This window comes from Carex rostrata, chromosome 28, assembly GCF_964058835.1.
Source record: "Carex rostrata chromosome 28, lpCarRost1.2, whole genome shotgun sequence".
Taxonomy (NCBI): Eukaryota; Viridiplantae; Streptophyta; class Magnoliopsida; order Poales; family Cyperaceae; genus Carex; species Carex rostrata.
In genome coordinates, this window is record NC_135945.1 from 5,183,688 (window position 1) to 5,202,986 (window position 19,299).

Genomic DNA, 19,299 nt, shown 5'->3' on the forward strand with positions numbered 1-19,299 from the left:
AAATGGATCATTTTCTTACTTGTGACACACACGCAAGAGTAATATACCAAAATGTCACTGTATATGTGTCACAAGTCAAAAAAATAAACTAATTGTCCTCGGAAATCAACCAGTTAGAAGATGAAACATTTTTTTTCACATACTGCATATTTTATTTTTTTAATAAAGGATACAATGGATACTTTATAAATTTCAAATGAGTTTTATTGGATAGTTTTGTGAACTTTTAAAATTTTAAAGGATAAATATTGATTTTCTGAAAAATATTGATTTTGTATCTATCTTAAAAAAATAGTAAAAAAATTTTATCTATTTTAAAAAAATAGTAAAAAACATTGATTTTGTATCTATCTTAAAAAAATAGTAAAAAAATTTTAAAAAATATAAAATTTAATCTCTAAGCACATTTTAATGTAGATATCATGTTGAGTAGTTCAGATCTTTTGTTTGCATTTTGAAATTGAAAATAAAGATGTTGGAGTACGATTGGGGCATAAAACAATGTGGCACTTGGGCCCTCCTCTATTTTTTTTTTTATATTTGAGTCAGTGAATTAATGATTCTGATATCTTTCTTGAGGGTATTCTTTTAAGATTAATAATAATTATAACATTAAGCGGTGAAATAATTTTTTTATTTTTACATCTAGTTTATCCTTATCTCTATTCTTATATTAAAATATTATGATCCGCTAACGACAATGATTAAAAATATGTAATTTTAGCTTAAATATCAACTCTCCAATCAAATAGTTTGTCTTAGTTGGATTCTATGCATACTTTTTAATATTTTTCTACACGCAAAAATCAAAATTTATTTAAACACGTACTCACCACATTACTCGTCATATGTAGATATCATTATTTTCTCATTTGTTTCTATTTTTTAATTTTTAAAATGTTATTTAAGGATACAGATCTATGATAATAGTTGCAATTCCACTTTTTTAAACTAAGAATGTAGCTCTGAATTGGAAAATAATGAAAGAAATTACTTTTATCCTTCAAATAGAAGGAATGAAGACTAAGAATATTAAGAATAAGGAACAAATTTAAAAAAAAATAAAGAATTGTTCACTGTTTTTTTTTTTCTCACTTAATCTATTGCAATTTAAACTAAAAAAAATAACCATTCTCTTTGTTCCTCTCAATTTTCTTACCATAAGTTGGTCTTTTTTGCCTAAATTGGAGAGCACATGGTTTGTGCTTTTAAAAGGCACTTTCTAGACATTGTGATTCCATGAAAAGTAATTATTGCATTTGACAAAATTACAAAGGAAATAAATTCGGTAATTCTTTGTTCCCTACTATTTCAATTCCCTCATTTATAACTATTCCGATTACCTAAAAAAGGATGGAATTTTTTCGTTCCTGACCAATGAGAATCACACGAAGCAGACTTTTTATTTTTTTCATTACGTCTCTTTCTTCTTCTTCTCTCTCTGCTGCATGTACTCATGACCAATTCCTTTTCTTCTCCTTATTTCTCTGCCTTCCCTCTCTAGTCCCTATCACCTCCTTCAACATATCAAAATTTGTTATTGACACAACAATATTATAAAATTTTAGAGAAAAGGTTTATGTCCACTGAGTTTTGTCCACCATTTGTCCACAACCTTATCCAACTCTCGTTCTAACTGTCGGTCCCCACCTTCTTCTAATGATTTCCTTAAACAAACCTTCCTTCCTCACCAGCAATTCCATTTTACAAATTTTCGATCTCTCCGCTGACTCTTTTCTCTTCTAATCTCTCTCCCCGTTCTCTTCTCTCAGCATTCTTATGGATTCAGATCTGATCTCGCCCCGTTTACACACTAGCTTTTGCCTCGTTTCTTTTGCATCTAGATCTGATCTCGACATAACATACTTTCTTCTCTTCCCGAAATCTCTCTTCTGATCATCAAATCATCACATCGACCTTTACTTCTGCCTCTAAAACACCATTGCAAGATCGAATATGAAGAATCAATGAAGAATCGATGCTAACTTGGTCGACAATGGAGCAAGAGGAAGAGAGGGACGAAGGGGCCCTTGACAACGACATTAACTTGCTCAGAGAAGAACGGTCTGGAGCATAATCGGGATATTTTACAGTATTCACTTTGTAGTTTTACAGTATACAAGATTCAATTTTACTGTATACAAGATTCAACCCAGTGAACAGATTTTGTTTGTGGTGAACAGATTTTTGTGTGGTGAACAGATTTTTGGTGAACAGATGATGGATGTATGTATAGATTTAGAAATTTTACAATATACATGGTATTATTTTATGGTTTATATTTTGAAATTTTACAGTATACATGATTCTTTGCAGGCTGTAGTTTAAGCTGAAATGTAGCATTTTTTACATTTTATCTTACAGTATACATGGTATTATTTTATGGTTTAGAGTTAGAAATTTTACAATATACAAGATTCAATTGAAAATTTACAGTATTATTTGAAAATTTTACAGTATACAAGATTCAATTGAAAATTTACAGTATTATTTGAAAATTTTACAGTATACAAGATTCAATTGAAAATTTACAGTATTATTTGAAAATTTTACAGTATACAAGATTCAATTGAAAATTTACAGTATTGTTTGAAAATTTTACAGTATACAAGATTCAATTGAAAAATTTATTGTATACAAGATTCAATTTTACAGTATATAAGATTCAATTTTACAGTATACAAGATTCAATTTTACAGTATACAAGATTTAACCCAGTGCAGACGCTAATAACTAACTCTAACTGCCAATAACCACTAATAACCGCTAATAACTAACTCGAACTGCCAATAACTTCTTATAACTGCAATTTCCAAAAGTACAGTTTGAAAGTACATTTCTTTTCTCATTGCAATTTTCTTGGGGAGACCCAATCCCTCGCCGAGAGGGGTTGCATTGAAATCCATCTCTTCATTTATTTTTATAAAAGAGTCTATCTTCCATTCGGCTTCGCTACTGTAATCCTACACCAAGGACATGTAGCCATATTTCTTGACTACCACTGTATCATCTAACAAACAGAGATAATACCACACGAATTCTCCAACCGGGTATAGGGGGATCTCCCATTCAATATCGCCTATGGTAAATGGACCATACTTGGTATTATACATTCTTTCGAAGGATTTTTTATTTTCAACAATTCTTCGTTTATTCAGCCCTGCGGTGCAAGCCGTGAAACCTCCTTTGTTTCAACTGTAAACACTCCTTCAGCAAATGAACCCATTGTTGGATGAGGTGAAAAAAAAGCCATTGAGGTATTGCACAAATTAAGAATTTGAAGGATGATTGATAGGGAACAGAAATGAAAGAGGGCTTCAATTTAGGGCGTAATTAACAGGCAAAAGACTATTTCTCTGTGTGCAAAGCACGCAGCTAAGACATGAGATATAGTGACAATGATTTGAGAATATTCCTTCCAGAATATGTTTATTAATTGCAACATGTTATCTACTATTCAATAAAGTCAAAACATACAGATTTTGAATAAATTTATATATATTTTCTTTTCTTTTGCACATCAATTCCGTACGGACCGTACTAATGAAAATCTAGTTGCTGCCAAATTTGGATTTGAGGCCTTAGGCCTGCTTGTATTTGGGTCTACATCCGTAACACATAAATTAAGAATAGTTGGGCCTAAACAATTCCTAATTTTATATTTGTAAATTTCGAGCCACAATATAAAAAACCCTTTGATTTTTCAAGCTCCCCTATGTGTGCTGAAGCTTTGATTCATATCTGCTATAGCAGAGTTCAAAATAGGTAATTCTCTACAAACAGCGTATATTAATGGTAGGAGTGCGTATCCTCTGAGATATCTCATATTTTGCATGACCGACGTGTCCGGTGTCTATTCGGGGGTGACGTGTCTGGTGGCTATTTGACCTTTGAGATTCATGCAGAATGTATTGCAACGGTTGGGATTTTCCAAAAAGTCACACAAAATATGAGATATCTCAGAGGATGTGAATTCTTAATGGTAGCGGGTCATGAATATATATAGTAGATTTTGGTGATTTTCTCCAAGCAAGAATACAATTACAGCTCTGTACTTTGGCACATAAATGCTTGAGAATTATATGTATATAATGGAATCCTTTCTCCGTTTTGTTAAACAACCAATTGGCGCATGAAAAATTCAAGCAATTAAAAAAAAAATCATAATTGATATTCCTTTCAAATTGACCAATGTACAGAGCACCACCAACTAATAGGATTCTGAATTGAACTTGCAAGATCACCACCTCCATTCCTTTCTTTGAGAAGAAATAAAGATCATATTAGACTTCCAATGGTTTGGATTAATTTAGTATAAATTCAATCGGTCAAAAGTAGAAGGTCATTAAATTAATTTTAGTGCATTCATTTTTTGAACGTTTTTTGACCGCTTGACTTTATACTAAATTAATTCAAATATTTAAAATTTTCACATGTAGACGCATCACTCGTAAGATTGGCTGGTTTCAACAGTTCAGATTCGTCATTTGAAACCGATTTAATGGGTTTTGGAGTTAAGTTCACCAAAGTGTCGGTGAGCTTAAGAACACCCTAATTCTACTCTATATATATAGGCTGTGGCTAATTTGTCGGATTTGTCATTAAATCGTCCTTTTCAAAACACACACACACATATATATATATATATATATCTATATATAGAGTAATGCTACGCTACTTTGCAAATTAATTCGGCTGTTTTAATTTGCGTTTCTGACCCTCCGATCTGCTTCAAAAATAGTGTTGATCAGATCTAAAATTTGCGGAACTGGACGTCTCTTGTAGAGCCCCCTTTACATATCCTTTTGAAATTATCGGAAATGGAGATCTCCAATTAAACCCCAGACGCGACCCGTTCCCTCTATTCCTCTCCTTTTCCTGGCGACTGAGCGAAAACCTAAACCCTAGACCTCCCCGACCCCTCTCCTTCTCTCTCACGCGAAAAAGAAAAGAGGCGACGTCGCTCCCTCTCCTTTCTTTCTCTCTATCAGAGTCGCTCATTCACCTCTCCTACCAGTACTTCCCTTCGCCTCCGACTGGTCACTCGAAGTCTAAACCTAGCGCCTCTTAGTCGCTCAGTCGCTGCCTCTCTTGCCAGGTGCTCTCTCTCTCTCTCTGAATTCAAGCAACAGTCTATGCATCATCACAAAGGTAGTCTGAAACACCTTATTCTGACTGTAGTCTCTTGTTCACATTGATCCGACTTTATGTAGTTCAATTGCTGGCAGTAAGAGACAGAAAGTAAAAAGAGCTTTTGCTTCTAAAATACCATTTCAGATAATCTGATAGGAACTTTATGTTCCAGATTATCTGAAATCTGTTGAATGTAATCCAAGTCAGCAGCCAAGTCAGCAAGGTGCATAAGAACTGCAGTTTCTAGAAGCTACGTTTTTAGTTGTAGGTCTATTTCTGTTAAGAATTAGTTGTAACCAGGTTGTTAATCTTCTTAGTCAGACACGTTCTCTGTTTAGACGTGTGCAGAAAAGGGTAGTTTCTATATTTAGTTTGTCATGCAGTGGGTTGGTTATAGGCTAGTTATAGCAGCGTTATTTTGGGATTAGTGGGTTCTAAATATAGCTGTCTGTAGTGGGAGTAGTTGGTTCTAAATTTAGATATTGTGTTACTTTAAATACTGAACTTCTGTAATCGAATGTGAGGAATGACAAGTTGTTGCTTATAGTTGAAAATTGTAGTTGTTCTCTGTTTTTTGTACCAGCAAATTTACCAGAAAAAGGCTGCTGCAATCAGCAAAGTTTCCAACAAATTGGTATCAGAGCCAAAGGTTAGAGATCAGGGCAGATCCGACCATGGCAGAGAACATGAGCGTTTCAAATCCATCGATTCCGCTGTTCAAGGGAGACAACTACGAGTTCTGGAGCATCAAGATATGAACTTTGCTCAAGTCGCAAGGTCTATGGGAATTGGTGGAGACGGGAGCACCGACCGCAGATCTCGCACCAACAGAAACAGTGAAGTGAGATACGAAGGCGCTGTTCTTCATTCAACAAGCCGTTGCTGACACGGTGTTCACAAAAATAGCAGCAGCGGCATCGGCAAAGGAGGCATGGACAACCCTGAAAACCGCATTCCAGGGAAATTCAAAAGTTCTCGAGATAAGGTTACAAGGCTTGAGAAGAGAGTTTGAGACGCTGAACATGAATCAAGGCGAATCTGTTCAAGCATTTCTAACAAGAGTCACATCCATCGTCAACCAAATTAAGAGTTGTGGCGAAGATCTCACAGAAAAGATCGTGGTTATGAAGGTGCTCCGCAGCCTTACAGCAAAATTCGACCATGTCGTGGCAGCAATCGAAGAGTCCAAGGACCTCTCCACAAACTCTTTCGACGAGTTGATGGGTTCGCTGCAAGCCCATGAAGTACGACTTCTCAGATCTGAAGAGAAGGACGATTCTAAGGCATTCCTCACCAAAGGCAACTCAAGTAGAGGAAGAGGTCGCAGCGGTAGAGGTCGTGGAAGAGACACGAGCAGCAACCGTCAACAACAACAAACAACAAAAAAGGATATCGAGTGCTATTATTGCCACAAGTTCGGTCATGTCAAGGCAGATTGCTATAAGAAGAAGAGGGAAGACGGACAAGGCAAGCAAGGCGTTGAATGCCACTATTGTCACAGAATTGGTCATGTGCAGGCTAATTGCTACAAGAAGAAGCGTGAGGAAGAGCAAGCCAATGTTGTAGAGGAGAAAGGCACCGAAACCATGCTCTTCATGGCAAAAACTGATGAGAAATCAGACGTGAGTCAAGTTTGGTTCCTGGACAGCGGATGTTCTAATCACATGTCCGGTTACAAGTATCTCTTCGAAGAATTGGATGAGTCATACAAGAAGCCTGTGAGTCTCGGTAACGACAAACAAATACAAGTTGAAGGTATCGGCAAGGTGGCTGTCCAAACTGCAAACAATACAAGGTATCTACACAATGTATACTACATCCCTCAACTTTCACAAAATCTCCTAAGCATTGGGCAAATGATGGACAGCGATTATGCAAACAAATTCGAAGGCAACACTTGTAAAATTGAGGAGTCATCAACAAAGCATGTGATGGCAACCATCCGGAAGACACAAAATAACTTGTTTCCCCTGGAAATAACAGAGGTTGATGATACTGCACTTGCAATAACAGAACCTAGTCAAAGCAGATTATGGCATCTAAGGTATGGGCATTTAAATATTAATGGTTTGAAATTACTAAACCAGAAAAATATGGTGATAGGACTACCAGAGATAGAGGAAGTCGGGTTATGCGAAGGTTCTATACTTGGAAAACAATCAAAATTGCCATTTCCGAAGGATCAATCTCTCCGTGCAACTCGAGTACTTGAACTGGTGCATACCGACCTATGTGGGCCCATGGAGACGAGTTCAATGGGAGGAAGTAAATATTTCATGTTGTTCATCGATGATTTCAGTAGAATGACATGGGTATTCTTCATTACCTATAAAAGCGAAGCATTTAAGATGTTCAAGAAGTTCAAAGCCATGACTGAAACGCAAACCGGCATGAAACTGAAAGTGTTAAGATCAGATCGGGGTGGTGAGTATCAATCAACCGAATTCAAGAAATTTTGTGAACAAGAAGGCATCTTGCAGCAACTAACCACACCCTACACCCCCGAGCAAAACGGTGTAGCTGAGCGAAAGAACAGAACCGTTGTTGAGTTGGCAAGAAGCATGCTGAAATCAAAAGGCATACTGAATTCTTTTTGGGCAGAAGCCGTAGCCACAGAAGTCTACATTCTCAACCTTTCACCAACAAAGGCAGTCATGAACAAAACTCCGTATGAGGCGTGGTTCGGAAGGAAACCAACCGTGAGGCACTTACGAGTCTTTGGATGCGTTGCATACACTCTTATCAACTCGCACAACCGAAAGAAGTTGGATGCCAAATCTGAAAAGTGCATATTCATATGGTATTGTATTCAATCGAAGGGATATCGACTCTACAACCCTGAAACAAAGAAGACAATTGTCAGCCGCAACGTGATGTTTGATGAGAATACGAGTTGGAGATGGAATTCGGAAGGTGTTGAAGTACCGATTGCTTTACAAAATGAGGAGGATGAGGACAGCGAGCAGCCTCAATTTGAACCAAACACCGAGCAGCCTCAATTTGAACCAAACACCGAGCAGCCTCAAGTTGAAACAAACCTAAACGAAGACATACCAACACCATCACGAGTTTATACAAGAAGAAGCAACCAATCGCCACAGCAAAAGACCAAAACCTTGCAAGAATTATATGCAACAACACAAGAGCTTTTGGTGGCTGATCCCGAGTGCTTTGAAGAAGCTGCTGGAAAGGAAGAATGGGTTACAGCGATGAAAGAAGAAATGAGAGCAATTGAGGAAAACAACACTTGGGAGTTAGTACAGCTGCCAAAGGATCACAAGCAAATCGGGGTCAAATGGATCTACAAAACCTAGCTTGGTCCTGATGGGGAGGTGCTCAAATACAAGGCAAGATTAGTTGTGAAAGGATATGCACAAAGGCAGGGAATTGACTACAATGAAACATTCTCCCCTGTTGCGAGGTTTGAAACCGTTCGACTCATGTTAGCACTTGCTGTCCAATTAAAGCAACCAATCTTTCAACTTGATGTTAAGTCTGCCTTTTTGAATGGAGAACTAATGGAAGAGGTGTATGTCGAGCAACCTGAAGGTTTCAAAATCAAAGGCAAAGAAAACTGGGTGTATCGGCTCTACAAAGCACTTTATGGCTTGAAGCAAGCCCCACGAGTGTGGTATAGCAAGGTAGATGCATGCTTTCAGACCTTGGGGTTCACGAGAAGCAAGAATGAGCCGAATCTCTACATCAAACATAACACAGGTCTGCTGGTTGTTTTTTTATATGTTGATGATATGATCTACTTCGGTACAGATCAAGGAATGGTTCAAACATTTAAAGAACAAATGATGCGTATGTTCAAGATGACAGATTTGGGTAAGATGCATTACTTTCTAGGGCTAGAGATTGAGCAAGAAAAAGGTCATATGTTCATTTCTCAGAGGAAGTATGCCAAAGATCTAGTTGAGAAGTTCGGTATGAAAGGATGCAATCTCGTGCAAACACCATCTAATGTCAACGAAAAACTCACAGCAGAGGATGGCACAGAACATATTGATGCAACACGATTCCGAAGTTTGGTTGGAGGCTTGATGTATTTAACACACACATGACCCGACCTCTCGCACTCAGTTGGGGTCATCTCAAGGTTCATGCAAACACCGACCAAACAACACATGGGTGCAGCAAGAAGGATATTAAGGTATGTTGCAGGCACAACGAGCTATGGACTGTGGTACAAATCTGTGGAGAATCCAAGTTTAATTGGGTATAGCGATAGCGATTGGGCAGGGAGCTTAGACGATAGAAGGAGCACATCCGGGCAAGTGTTCTTTTATGGCAACAATGCAATTTGCTGGAATTCAAAGAAGCAATCAACCGTTGCACTTTCCACAGCTGAAGCAGAGTACAATGCTGTGACTTCAACTGCACGTCAAGGGGTCTGGCTTAGACGCATGCTAGAAGAGTTAAATTGCAAGCAAACAGGAGCAACAATAATACTATGCGACAACCAGTCAACGATAGCAATGAGCAAAAATCCAGTGTTTCATAGTCGTACTAAGCATATTGATACAAAGCAACACTTCATCCGAGAGTTGGTTGAGCAAAAGGAAATCGAATTGGAGTATGTTAATACAAATGAACAAGTTGGAGATATCATGACCAAGGCTCTTGCAAGAGAGAAGTTTATTTGGTGTCGAAGAATGATGGACGTAGATGACTTTGGATTAAGGGGGAGTGTTGAATGTAATCCAAGTCAGCAGCCAAGTCAGCAAGGTGCATAAGAACTGCAGTTTCTAGAAGCTACGTTTTTAGTTGTAGGTCTATTTCTGTTAAGAATTAGTTGTAACCAGGTTGTTAATCTTCTTAGTCAGACACGTTCTCTGTTTAGACGTGTGCAGAAAAGGGTAGTTTCTATATTTAGTTTGTCATGCAGTGGGTTGGTTATAGGCTAGTTATAGCAGCGTTATTTTGGGATTAGTGGGTTCTAAATATAGCTGTCTGTAGTGGGAGTAGTTGGTTCTAAATTTAGATATTGTGTTACTTTAAATACTGAACTTCTGTAATCGAATGTGAGGAATGACAAGTTGTTGCTTATAGTTGAAAATTGTAGTTGTTCTCTGTTTTTTGTACCAGAAAATTTACCAGAAAAAGGCTGCTGCAATCAGCAAAGTTTCCAACAAAATCACCAATTTCTCTGCACTAGACCTACTGAGAAGACGCCCTTTTCAAACTTTTGAAGCCAAAGAAAGAATGAATTGTGAAATTTTATATACTAAATAAATTGGATCTATTAATTGGTGATTTCATTGGCTCTTTTATTAAGCTGTGACGGTATAATGCAGAGAATAGATGTTGCTGAATTGGAGCTTTTGGGGCAGCACAGTGAACATTGGCACTTTGCAAAATACCATTTCAAGAGAATCTGATGGAGAAGTGTAATAAATACAAAGATAACATATCCTAGAAGAAACATGATTACAGGGACCAATTTGCAAAAGATACCCAAATTTGTATACATTGGCACTAGATCAGGAAATTCATGTCATTGGCTCAAGCAAGGTAGGGGCAGAACTGGAACTCAACCAACTGATGCAACGACATGACCAAGAGGACATACTGATTGGGTTGCACATTTTGATGTCGATGTTGTAACTTGTGTGTATTATCTGCGGGTTTTGATGGGATGGATAGTACAGGAATCTTTTGGGTTTTCATATTTTTTGTTCTTTTTTGTAAAGTGTCAGCTTTTATGTATCATAATTATCTGCATGAAGTTTGCAAGTCAGCTTAATGTAAAACACTTCTTATTTGTTACTATTATTGTTTGATGTTGTAACTTGCTGTATTACTGTTATGTGAATCTATAAAGTTCATAGTTTCATTTTGGGCATTGAAGAATATCTCTATATAATTGTTATTTCTCATGTATTAGAGATGCTGTAAGGTTTTGTAGTGCTTGTGTATGACAATTTGATGTATGAAATTTGTCGGTCAACATTGGCTCAATCATTATGTTCTTTATTTTTGTACCAGTCAGTTTAAAATTATGCTAGTTTCCTGTACCAGCCAGTTTTGTCATAGATCATTTTCACTTAAGAAATCGATTACATACCAATACAATTAATCACAAAAGGCTACATGATGAAATAATCTCTTTCATCACTGTCACAAATAAAAAAAAGAAGCCAAATTAACAGTGCATGCTTTCCATTAAAATTTTTGTTCACACAGTGCAAGTTTTCTACTGCCATTGCAAATACATCTCTAAATTCTGACAAAAAAAAGATAGAAATACACAACACTTTTTTTTATTATTTCAAAGCCCATGGACAATATTAAACAAGTATCCTTACATCATAGCAAACATCCCAGAGATATTGTAAAATTCTCCAATTGCTACTGGTACCACAAACTGGTATCAGATCCTAAAACATAGGTTATATACCCTAGAAACCTTGTATTATTCAAATTCTAAGCTATGCTTACACCTAGAATTCCTAAATTATGAAACTGAATTTTTCACAAGACTAGCTTGATTGGTTGCACCTTTGTTGCTCGTTTGATTCGGAAGAGAGGAATCACAACTGAGACTTGATCTACTAATACTACATCAAATGACGACCAGAAGAATACTACACATAAAGCTACAAAAATACAACGAATGTAGGCACATATGGCATGAAAGCGGTAAAAGATATGCCGTGGTAGGAAATCATTATGTGCAGTGAAACATGGACATCATGTCCATGTGAAACAAGCTCACATGCCGCATCAACAATCAGTTGTTCTGCCCCACCTATTTTTCAGAAGAAAAAAGACAAATAACACATACATAAAAATTGAGATGTATAAATGAAAATAACAGGATGCTTGTTTCCAGCACAAAACTAGACAGCATGCTTGTTTCCTCCGCTAGTTATGGTTTCAGCCAAAATTTGGGCAATTATGCTCCTTAATGCTAAGTACTAGGGCCGTACCCATAAGTGTTTTCTATTAAAATATTCTAGACACCGTTTTAAATTCCTATCAAATTTTCAGTCATGAAGCTAAAAAAAAGGATGGAGGGGTCTAAATACATTTGTTTAGACTTTAGATCCCCGTATGACTGAACAAAATGATGTATCCATCTATCCATCAATAAAGAGAATAAATAAATTTAAAAATAGAAGTGTTTTATCATGGGGTCTCAATATTAGCTTACCTTCGGTTGGAAAAATCACAGTTGGAGATTGAGCAATTGATTCGAGATTAAAAACGATCTCCTTCCTTCTATGACTGAGGAGCTTAAAAATCACAGTTGGAAAGTACTGGTAGGAGAAGCTAGGTTTAGACTTTAGAGAGGGGAGATCGACTGAGCGACTCAGAGAGAGAGGCGACTAAGCGACTTCGCGACTTAGAGAGGCGCTGATCACCTCTTTTCTTTTTCGTGTTAGAGAGAAGAAGAGGGATCGGGAGGTCTGGGGTTAAATTGGAGATCTCCATTTCCGATAATTTCAAAAGGATATGTAAAGGGGGCCCTACAGGAGATGTCCAGTTCCGCAAATTTTAGATCTGATCAACACTATTTTTGAAGCAAATCGGAGGGTCAGAAACGCGAATTAAAATAGCCAAATTAATTTGCAAAGTAACGTAGCATTACTCTATATATATATATATATATATATATATATAATTAAAATGAGAAAAAAGGAAACTGCCAATATGATACAAGCAATAAAAGAACATGAACAACTTAACAAAAACACAGATCACAACAAAACCTTTGAAAAACAAAAAACTGGATAAACTCCGATCCCTGTTAGAGATTAAGTGGGTATATAATGTGGAAAATAATTAGGAATACAAGAGTGGTAGGTAGGAGATGATTAATTGGAGATGTTCAGAAATAAACCATAATATAGTCTGTAAATGAACTTCATTGTAATTGTAATTGATACACAAGATTAATACAATATTCATTCTCTATTTCATCAATCCTTTAATCCCTTTTATTACTTGCAACTACTCCTAACATAGACATAGGTGGTCGACTTCTTTTGTACCCAGAACAGTTGAAGCAATTATTTCAATCATGCTGAACAATTTTGAGCAGATCACACTCATGATACTCCGACAGATCTATTGTGGTTATCATGGCATCGGCAACCACCTTGGTAAGCTTGTGCTCGCATATTAACTTGAGCCCTTCAATTTTAAAACGATGTGCTGCGACAAACATGCGGTAGTATCTCTCTGGTGGGGTAACCTCCTCGAAGTCAGGCGGCAAGGTATCGGTATAAATGAAATGGAGCAAGTGTTTAAATGTGAGTCCATCAATGTGCCGTACGGATACACATAAACTATTCATGCTCATATTAATATCCTTTTGTAGGGCGAGAAGTTCTGATCGGAAAACAGATGAACGAGCCGCAAGCACACACCTATGGGCAGCAAATGTGTCTTTTTTCACAAGAAAAATAATATCTGCAAAATCACCAGTTACCAGGAGGGTTGATGAGGCTGTCGAAGGCACAGAAAGATTTGGTGATATGAACTCGGGTTGATGAGGCTGTTGAAGGTGCACAGCATTTGCCGGCGCCTTCCTGAAATCGTCAGCAATGACCCATAATACGAATTTGTTCAAGAAGCAATCATCTTTACAATATTTCTCTTGCTCTGATTTGCTGAAGTATGTTAACTGTACCATGGGGAGGCCCAATACCTTGGCAAAGGGGAGTACTTCGAAACCCTTCTCTTCATTTAATTTTGTCCATCTGTGGATCTTCCAATCACCATTGCTACTGTGATCCTGCACCAAGCATATGTAGCCAAACTTCTTGACTACCACTGCATCATCTAACAAACAGAGATAATATATCAACAATTCTCCGAACGGAAATAGGCGGATCTCCCATTTGATGTTACCCAGGGTAAAGGGACCGTACTTGATAGTATACATTCTTTCGTAGGATTTTATTTTGAACAATTCTTGATTTAATCGACCCTGGGGTGCAAGCGTTGAAACCTCCTTTGTTTCGAAAGTATACAATCCTTCATAAAATGAGCCCATAGAATGCTGCCTGAGGTGAAAAGAGCTGTTGAGGTATTGCACAAATCAAGAATTTGGATGATGATTATTGAGGAAGTCTTTGATAGGGAACATAAATGAAACAAGGCTTCAAAGTAGTGTGTAATTAACACGTAAAATATTAGTTCCTTGCATGCTCAGCAAGAGATGATTAGTGACAAAGATATGAGAATATTTATTCTATATTTGTTCCTTTATACTTACTCTTTTGTGCTCATTCGTGCCTTGTTTAGCCCACTAAGTTCATATTCTGATTATAGTTACAAGTAAAGAAGTTTGTTGAATTTAAAAAAAAAAAACAAATCACACAACCTGAACAGATTTATCAAAGGTTAGTATTTTGGTCATATCTTTCTCAAACTGACTCGGATTTAGCTAAATAAAAAATTTCTGGAAAATTGTAAAGGAATCTACAACATCTATATTTTGAGTATCTTTAAACATATCTTGGCCAAGTAATTTGTTGATAGGTTGAAATTTTATAGAAAAAATGTCTAGGGCTTTGGTAGGAATTCGACCTAAAAATCTTGTTTAGCTTAGGGATTTCAACGATAAAAATGTTACTGTCAAACTTAGGATGATAATTTCAAGCCATAGTCATATTTGAATTATTTTTGTGTTTAATTTGGTTAGACAATGTTAATGTAGTTAAGATGTTGAGCAAGAGATTAATTACTTAATTTTGGTTGTCAAACTGGAAATATGTAGATCCATGAGTTGGGATCTTCCCAATTAAAAAGTAAAATGGCCCAAATTAAATTTTTCATTGAATGACATGGTCTTGAAAAAAAAGATCATAAATAATAGTAAAAAATTGACACATGTTGATCTTCATTCCAACTCTGACTTGTTTTTTAATACTGAGCTTTATATTTATTTGTTAACTAAATGAAGATTACAAAAACAAAATTAGAGTTGAAGTTTCAATAACTCATGCTTCTGTAATTCGATCCTATTCAACAATTCTTTATTTTTTAATAATATGAACAAATAAAGCAAAATTCTTTTTTTTTATTATCTTTTGGTGACTTAATTTGCTTCATGCATGCTTGACACGGGAGCAGGCAAATGTACAAATTAAGCGTAATTGGTTCACCAAGGCATGCATGCATGAGCCATCTGTTACCGGTACACTTAATTAGGAGCCACATAATCAACATGAGTTAAAAAATCATGTCAAGAAATATTAATTTTTAAGTATTTATAATATTTTTCAATTACGGAAAGCAAAAAAAAAAAAGTCTAGCCCCGCATGTCAATATAATATAACTATTAGTATTTATTAATTATTTAATTTCATTGATGTTTGAAACTGGTCTGGCTCGATTCGAAATTGGCCTGAATTGTTCTAAAACCTCTAACTCTTCCTATTCTTCTCTGATTCGTCTCAATTCAAACTATTAACGAACCAAATTGAATTAGTTCGAATCGTATCTAACTAAACTCGAACTCCTGTTTGAAACCCTACTTTGAATCAAACCAGTTCAGTTCGAAATTGGTTCAAAAGAGACCCGTTAATTGAGCTTAACATTGTTATGAAGACCGAAAGCACAAAACAAACCCGTTAGTTGAACAATGGCCTGATATCAAGCAAAGATACTACCACACGTTCTACTTAAAAAGAGGACTAACACTACTAGAATTCACTCTTTTTTCATGCTCCCGAAAATGGCTTTTTCCAAGGGATTACCCTTGAAAAAAGCCCAAAAATCGTTATTTTCAAGCGCTACCCTTGAAAATACTACCGTTGATAATACCCTCCTTGGAAATAGTCAGTATTTCCAAGGGGACCGTTGGAAATACTCTTTTCTAGCTTTTTTCAAGAGACTACCCTTGAAAAAAGGACCGTTGGAAATACTTTCAAATTTGACTTCTGTCTACATTATTTTCAAGGGGAGCATCGTGGAGCCCACTAGATTATTTTCAAGGGAAGCATTGTGGAGCCCACCAGATTATTTTCAAAGGGAGGGAACATGGGTCCCACTTGAACATTTCCAAGGGTGACACCCCTGGGACCCACTTGAGTATTTTCAAGGGCAGTTTATGGAGGACCCACCCCAGCAAATTCATGGCCAACAAAAGTGGGCCCCACCTGGTCAAATGTTGGTGCTATTATTTGAATGAGTTCGTGCATTTTTTTTCCATGGAAATACCTCTGGAAATACTAGCCTCCTTTTTTTTTGTACCAGAATGCTTTCATTGGATTATTCTCCCGGTACCAACCCAATATTCCTTTACAATTCCCAATTCTCATTCAAACTGATAACACATCTTACAAATCGATAAAAAACACATTGAGAAAAGAGATTGCAAAGCATTTAATAAGCATAAATCATTAACATAGCATAATCAACACATTGTATCAAAAGAAAGTGAAAAACCCTTTACAACACAGTATTGTGTACTTGCACACTACTAATATACCCAAAATATACCCACTATGCTATGAGTTAACAAAAATTCACATAATAAGTTACCACCTAGTTTGTTGATATGTTAGAGGTTGTAAATTCACCAAAATGTGCACTTTCGGACACTAAAAGGTCTGGTTAAAGTTGAAGGTAGATTGCCACCTACAATATTAAGAAAACATCCATGTGAGCATCCATGTGAAATTATCGAGTCTGTTACCTACAATATTAAGAAAATAAATTATGAGAATTATATTATTATTATTAGCTTGGAAATGCATTTTGCAAAAATGTGATAAGTTACTAAAAATTGTACTCTACCTTGCTGCTGTTTATCATGGACGATGGTAAGTTTTGCCTGGACATATAGTTTGACTTATCCTCACTGTAGAAGGTATAAGTTAAATCTCAGTTGCTAAAATTTCAATAATTAAAATTAAATAATAATAAATAAAATCTTGGATGTAAAGTACATGTTGGTACCCAGGACTAACATGGCCATACCATTATAAACAGACAATAGATTGACAAGGTTAATTTGTTGGGTATCTTTGGTTATAATGATCAGTGTGTCAATTGTCAAAGTAGTATCTAATTATGGTAGAATGAATCTCATTATTATCACTCCATGTTGTGTTTTTAACTTGACCATCTTGCTAGTGTAAATTTGATAAAAAAGTAACCAGATGTCAACCAAATAATAGTTTTTTGTTCTTTACATCAACTGCTTGTGGAGAGGCTAGTTTTCAATTAATTCAAAATGTTTGAGGCAAATTAACCACTTTATATGCAATTTTAAAACTAGAATTGCTAAGATAAACCAATGTTCGATGATGATCACAAACACAATTAGTAGGCATCAATGCAAATACAATAATGATATGAGGTGCAATTTGAATTAATAAAAAATGCTTTGCATATAATTATGGTCATACAAGCAAGGATAGGTATAATGAAATACTAGTTTAAACTTGATTAAGCAACCAAAGCAGGAAACATTTTCAGAAATTGGCATACCTGTACTGTACTGGTACTGTACCAATGTCTCGTCATTTTCACAATTTTAATCAAGTGATTTGTATCAGTGTACCTGTACTGTACCAATGTCTAAATAATAGAAAATAGAAGAGAAGGCAAGCAATATTGATACCAGTATCATAAAAAAATAGCAGACTTGAAAAGATATATAATCTCTGATACCTTTTGAAAAAGGACAAAACTATCCTCCTTATATGGATATCTAAAGCAGAGTTACAAATATCATTAATTGTCAAATAAAGCCTCTTAATTTTGGGCTATAGACTAGAAAGTTCATCATTATTTTTGAACTTACTGGTTGTATATAGTCGAAATCAAAACCAGCATATTCATTGAAATGATTCTCAATGTTGTATCCTCTGTAACTGTATGAGCCATACTCAAATCTATGAAATAAAGTTTACCTATCCAAATAATAAATATGAAAAAAGCATAAGTTACTATTAATTGACAACTACAATTATGGATTGTCAGAAAGCAAAACCTGCATTTTTTCAATTGAGAATTAAAAGCACAAGTGAAACATCACTAAGGCTTTAACTTCTAAAAAATGAGAAGTTACTTTAGATGGAGGAACAACCTTTGCCAAAAATTTCGAAAAAAAAAATACTTAAGAGAAGGTTACCTTGCAAGTCATTTAGCAAAATATTTTCAAAAAGCAAGTCATTGTATGAAAAGAAGGTGGAAAAATTTAATAGATCGGTAAGATCCTGTTAAAAAATAAAAAAACAAATACTACAAGCACCAAAAGCATAGAATAAATAACTACAAGTATATATGAAAGTACCTTAAGTTCATTAACTTGCTTATGAATCTGGACTGCTTTTTGTCATCATCGAACTAAAGTTTTTCAGCTAAAACCAAAATATTAGTTAGTTTTCAATTCAACATTAGTTAATCAAACAAATGCCAAGAATACAAAAGATAATCCCCCAAGGATTAAAATATAAATTTTGCATGTACATTCTTATATAGAAATCATGTTGAATAACTCAGATTGACATTTGGACTTTAAAAATGAAAATATTGATCCGTAGGACGGACCAATATGCACTATGCATATATAGTACCATAGCCTCACTCTTAATGCTATTGCCACCTATATAGAAGTCAAGTATAAGGCCAGCATGTAAAACCAAGTGTGCATTCATCTCTTCCACAAGCAAACTGCAGGCCTAATTGACATGATGAAACAAGGATACCAACAAAAAAGTAAATCCAAAATACGTACCCCATGTAGGAGATGAATATTGCACACAACAACTCGACCAGAGCTAAAATCAAGCAGTTATAGTAGCATATTAGCAAATATGGCAAAGGCTACAATAATATTCAATTATGACCAATTGAGCCTCCATTAGCCCCTCAGCACTGCAATTCACCATTTATTCAGTTTTTAGTGCCTAATAATGAAAACCAATGTGGAATTGATACAATGTGAGAAATAGGGAAATAATATGAGAAAGAACAGTTACTGTTGCGCCTAAGTTATTTTTTTTCTCTCTAAAAGTAACTGTTCTTGCCCGTTATAATTTTTTGGAAATAATATGAGAAAGAACAGTTACTGTTGCGCCTAATAAAGTAACTGTTCTTGCAGCTTATCACATAAACCCGATGTGCTCCAGTAGCTAGTTTTATGAAAACTAGACTAAACATATTAATATCATCATTCTTTCACTAGAGGTTCATATG

The 19,299-nt window shown here is 35.7% G+C and overlaps 2 protein-coding genes across 2 annotated transcripts; one reads left to right on the forward strand and one right to left on the reverse strand.

Annotated features, from left to right (window-relative positions):
• The first annotated feature begins 5,777 nt into the window (after window positions 1-5,777).
• On the forward strand, window positions 5,778-9,911 carry LOC144545855 (uncharacterized). The gene is made up of 2 exons (XM_078294421.1): window positions 5,778-6,899; window positions 9,526-9,911. The coding sequence occupies exons 1-2, from the start codon at window positions 6,156-6,158 to the stop codon at window positions 9,547-9,549; spliced, it is 768 nt and encodes a 255-aa protein (XP_078150547.1). The 5' UTR covers window positions 5,778-6,155; the 3' UTR covers window positions 9,550-9,911.
• Window positions 9,912-13,156: 3,245 nt separating this feature from the next.
• LOC144545649 (BTB/POZ and MATH domain-containing protein 1-like) lies at window positions 13,157-14,029 on the reverse strand. The gene has a single exon (XM_078294209.1). The coding sequence runs from the start codon at window positions 14,027-14,029 to the stop codon at window positions 13,157-13,159; it is 873 nt and encodes a 290-aa protein (XP_078150335.1).
• Window positions 14,030-19,299: the final 5,270 nt, after the last annotated feature.

Bases quoted from the DNA above. Each gene is read 5' to 3' on its own strand.
- LOC144545855 (XM_078294421.1), top strand. From the start codon at position 6,156: ATGAATCAAGGCGAATCTGTTCAAGCATTTCTAACAAGAGTCACATCC. The intron at 6,900-9,525 runs GTGGCTGTCCAA...CTGCACGTCAAG, and splicing joins AAGTTGAAGGTATCGGCAAG to GGGTCTGGCTTAGACGCATG.
- LOC144545649 (XM_078294209.1), bottom strand. From the start codon at position 14,029: ATGTATACTATCAAGTACGGTCCCTTTACCCTGGGTAACATCAAATGG.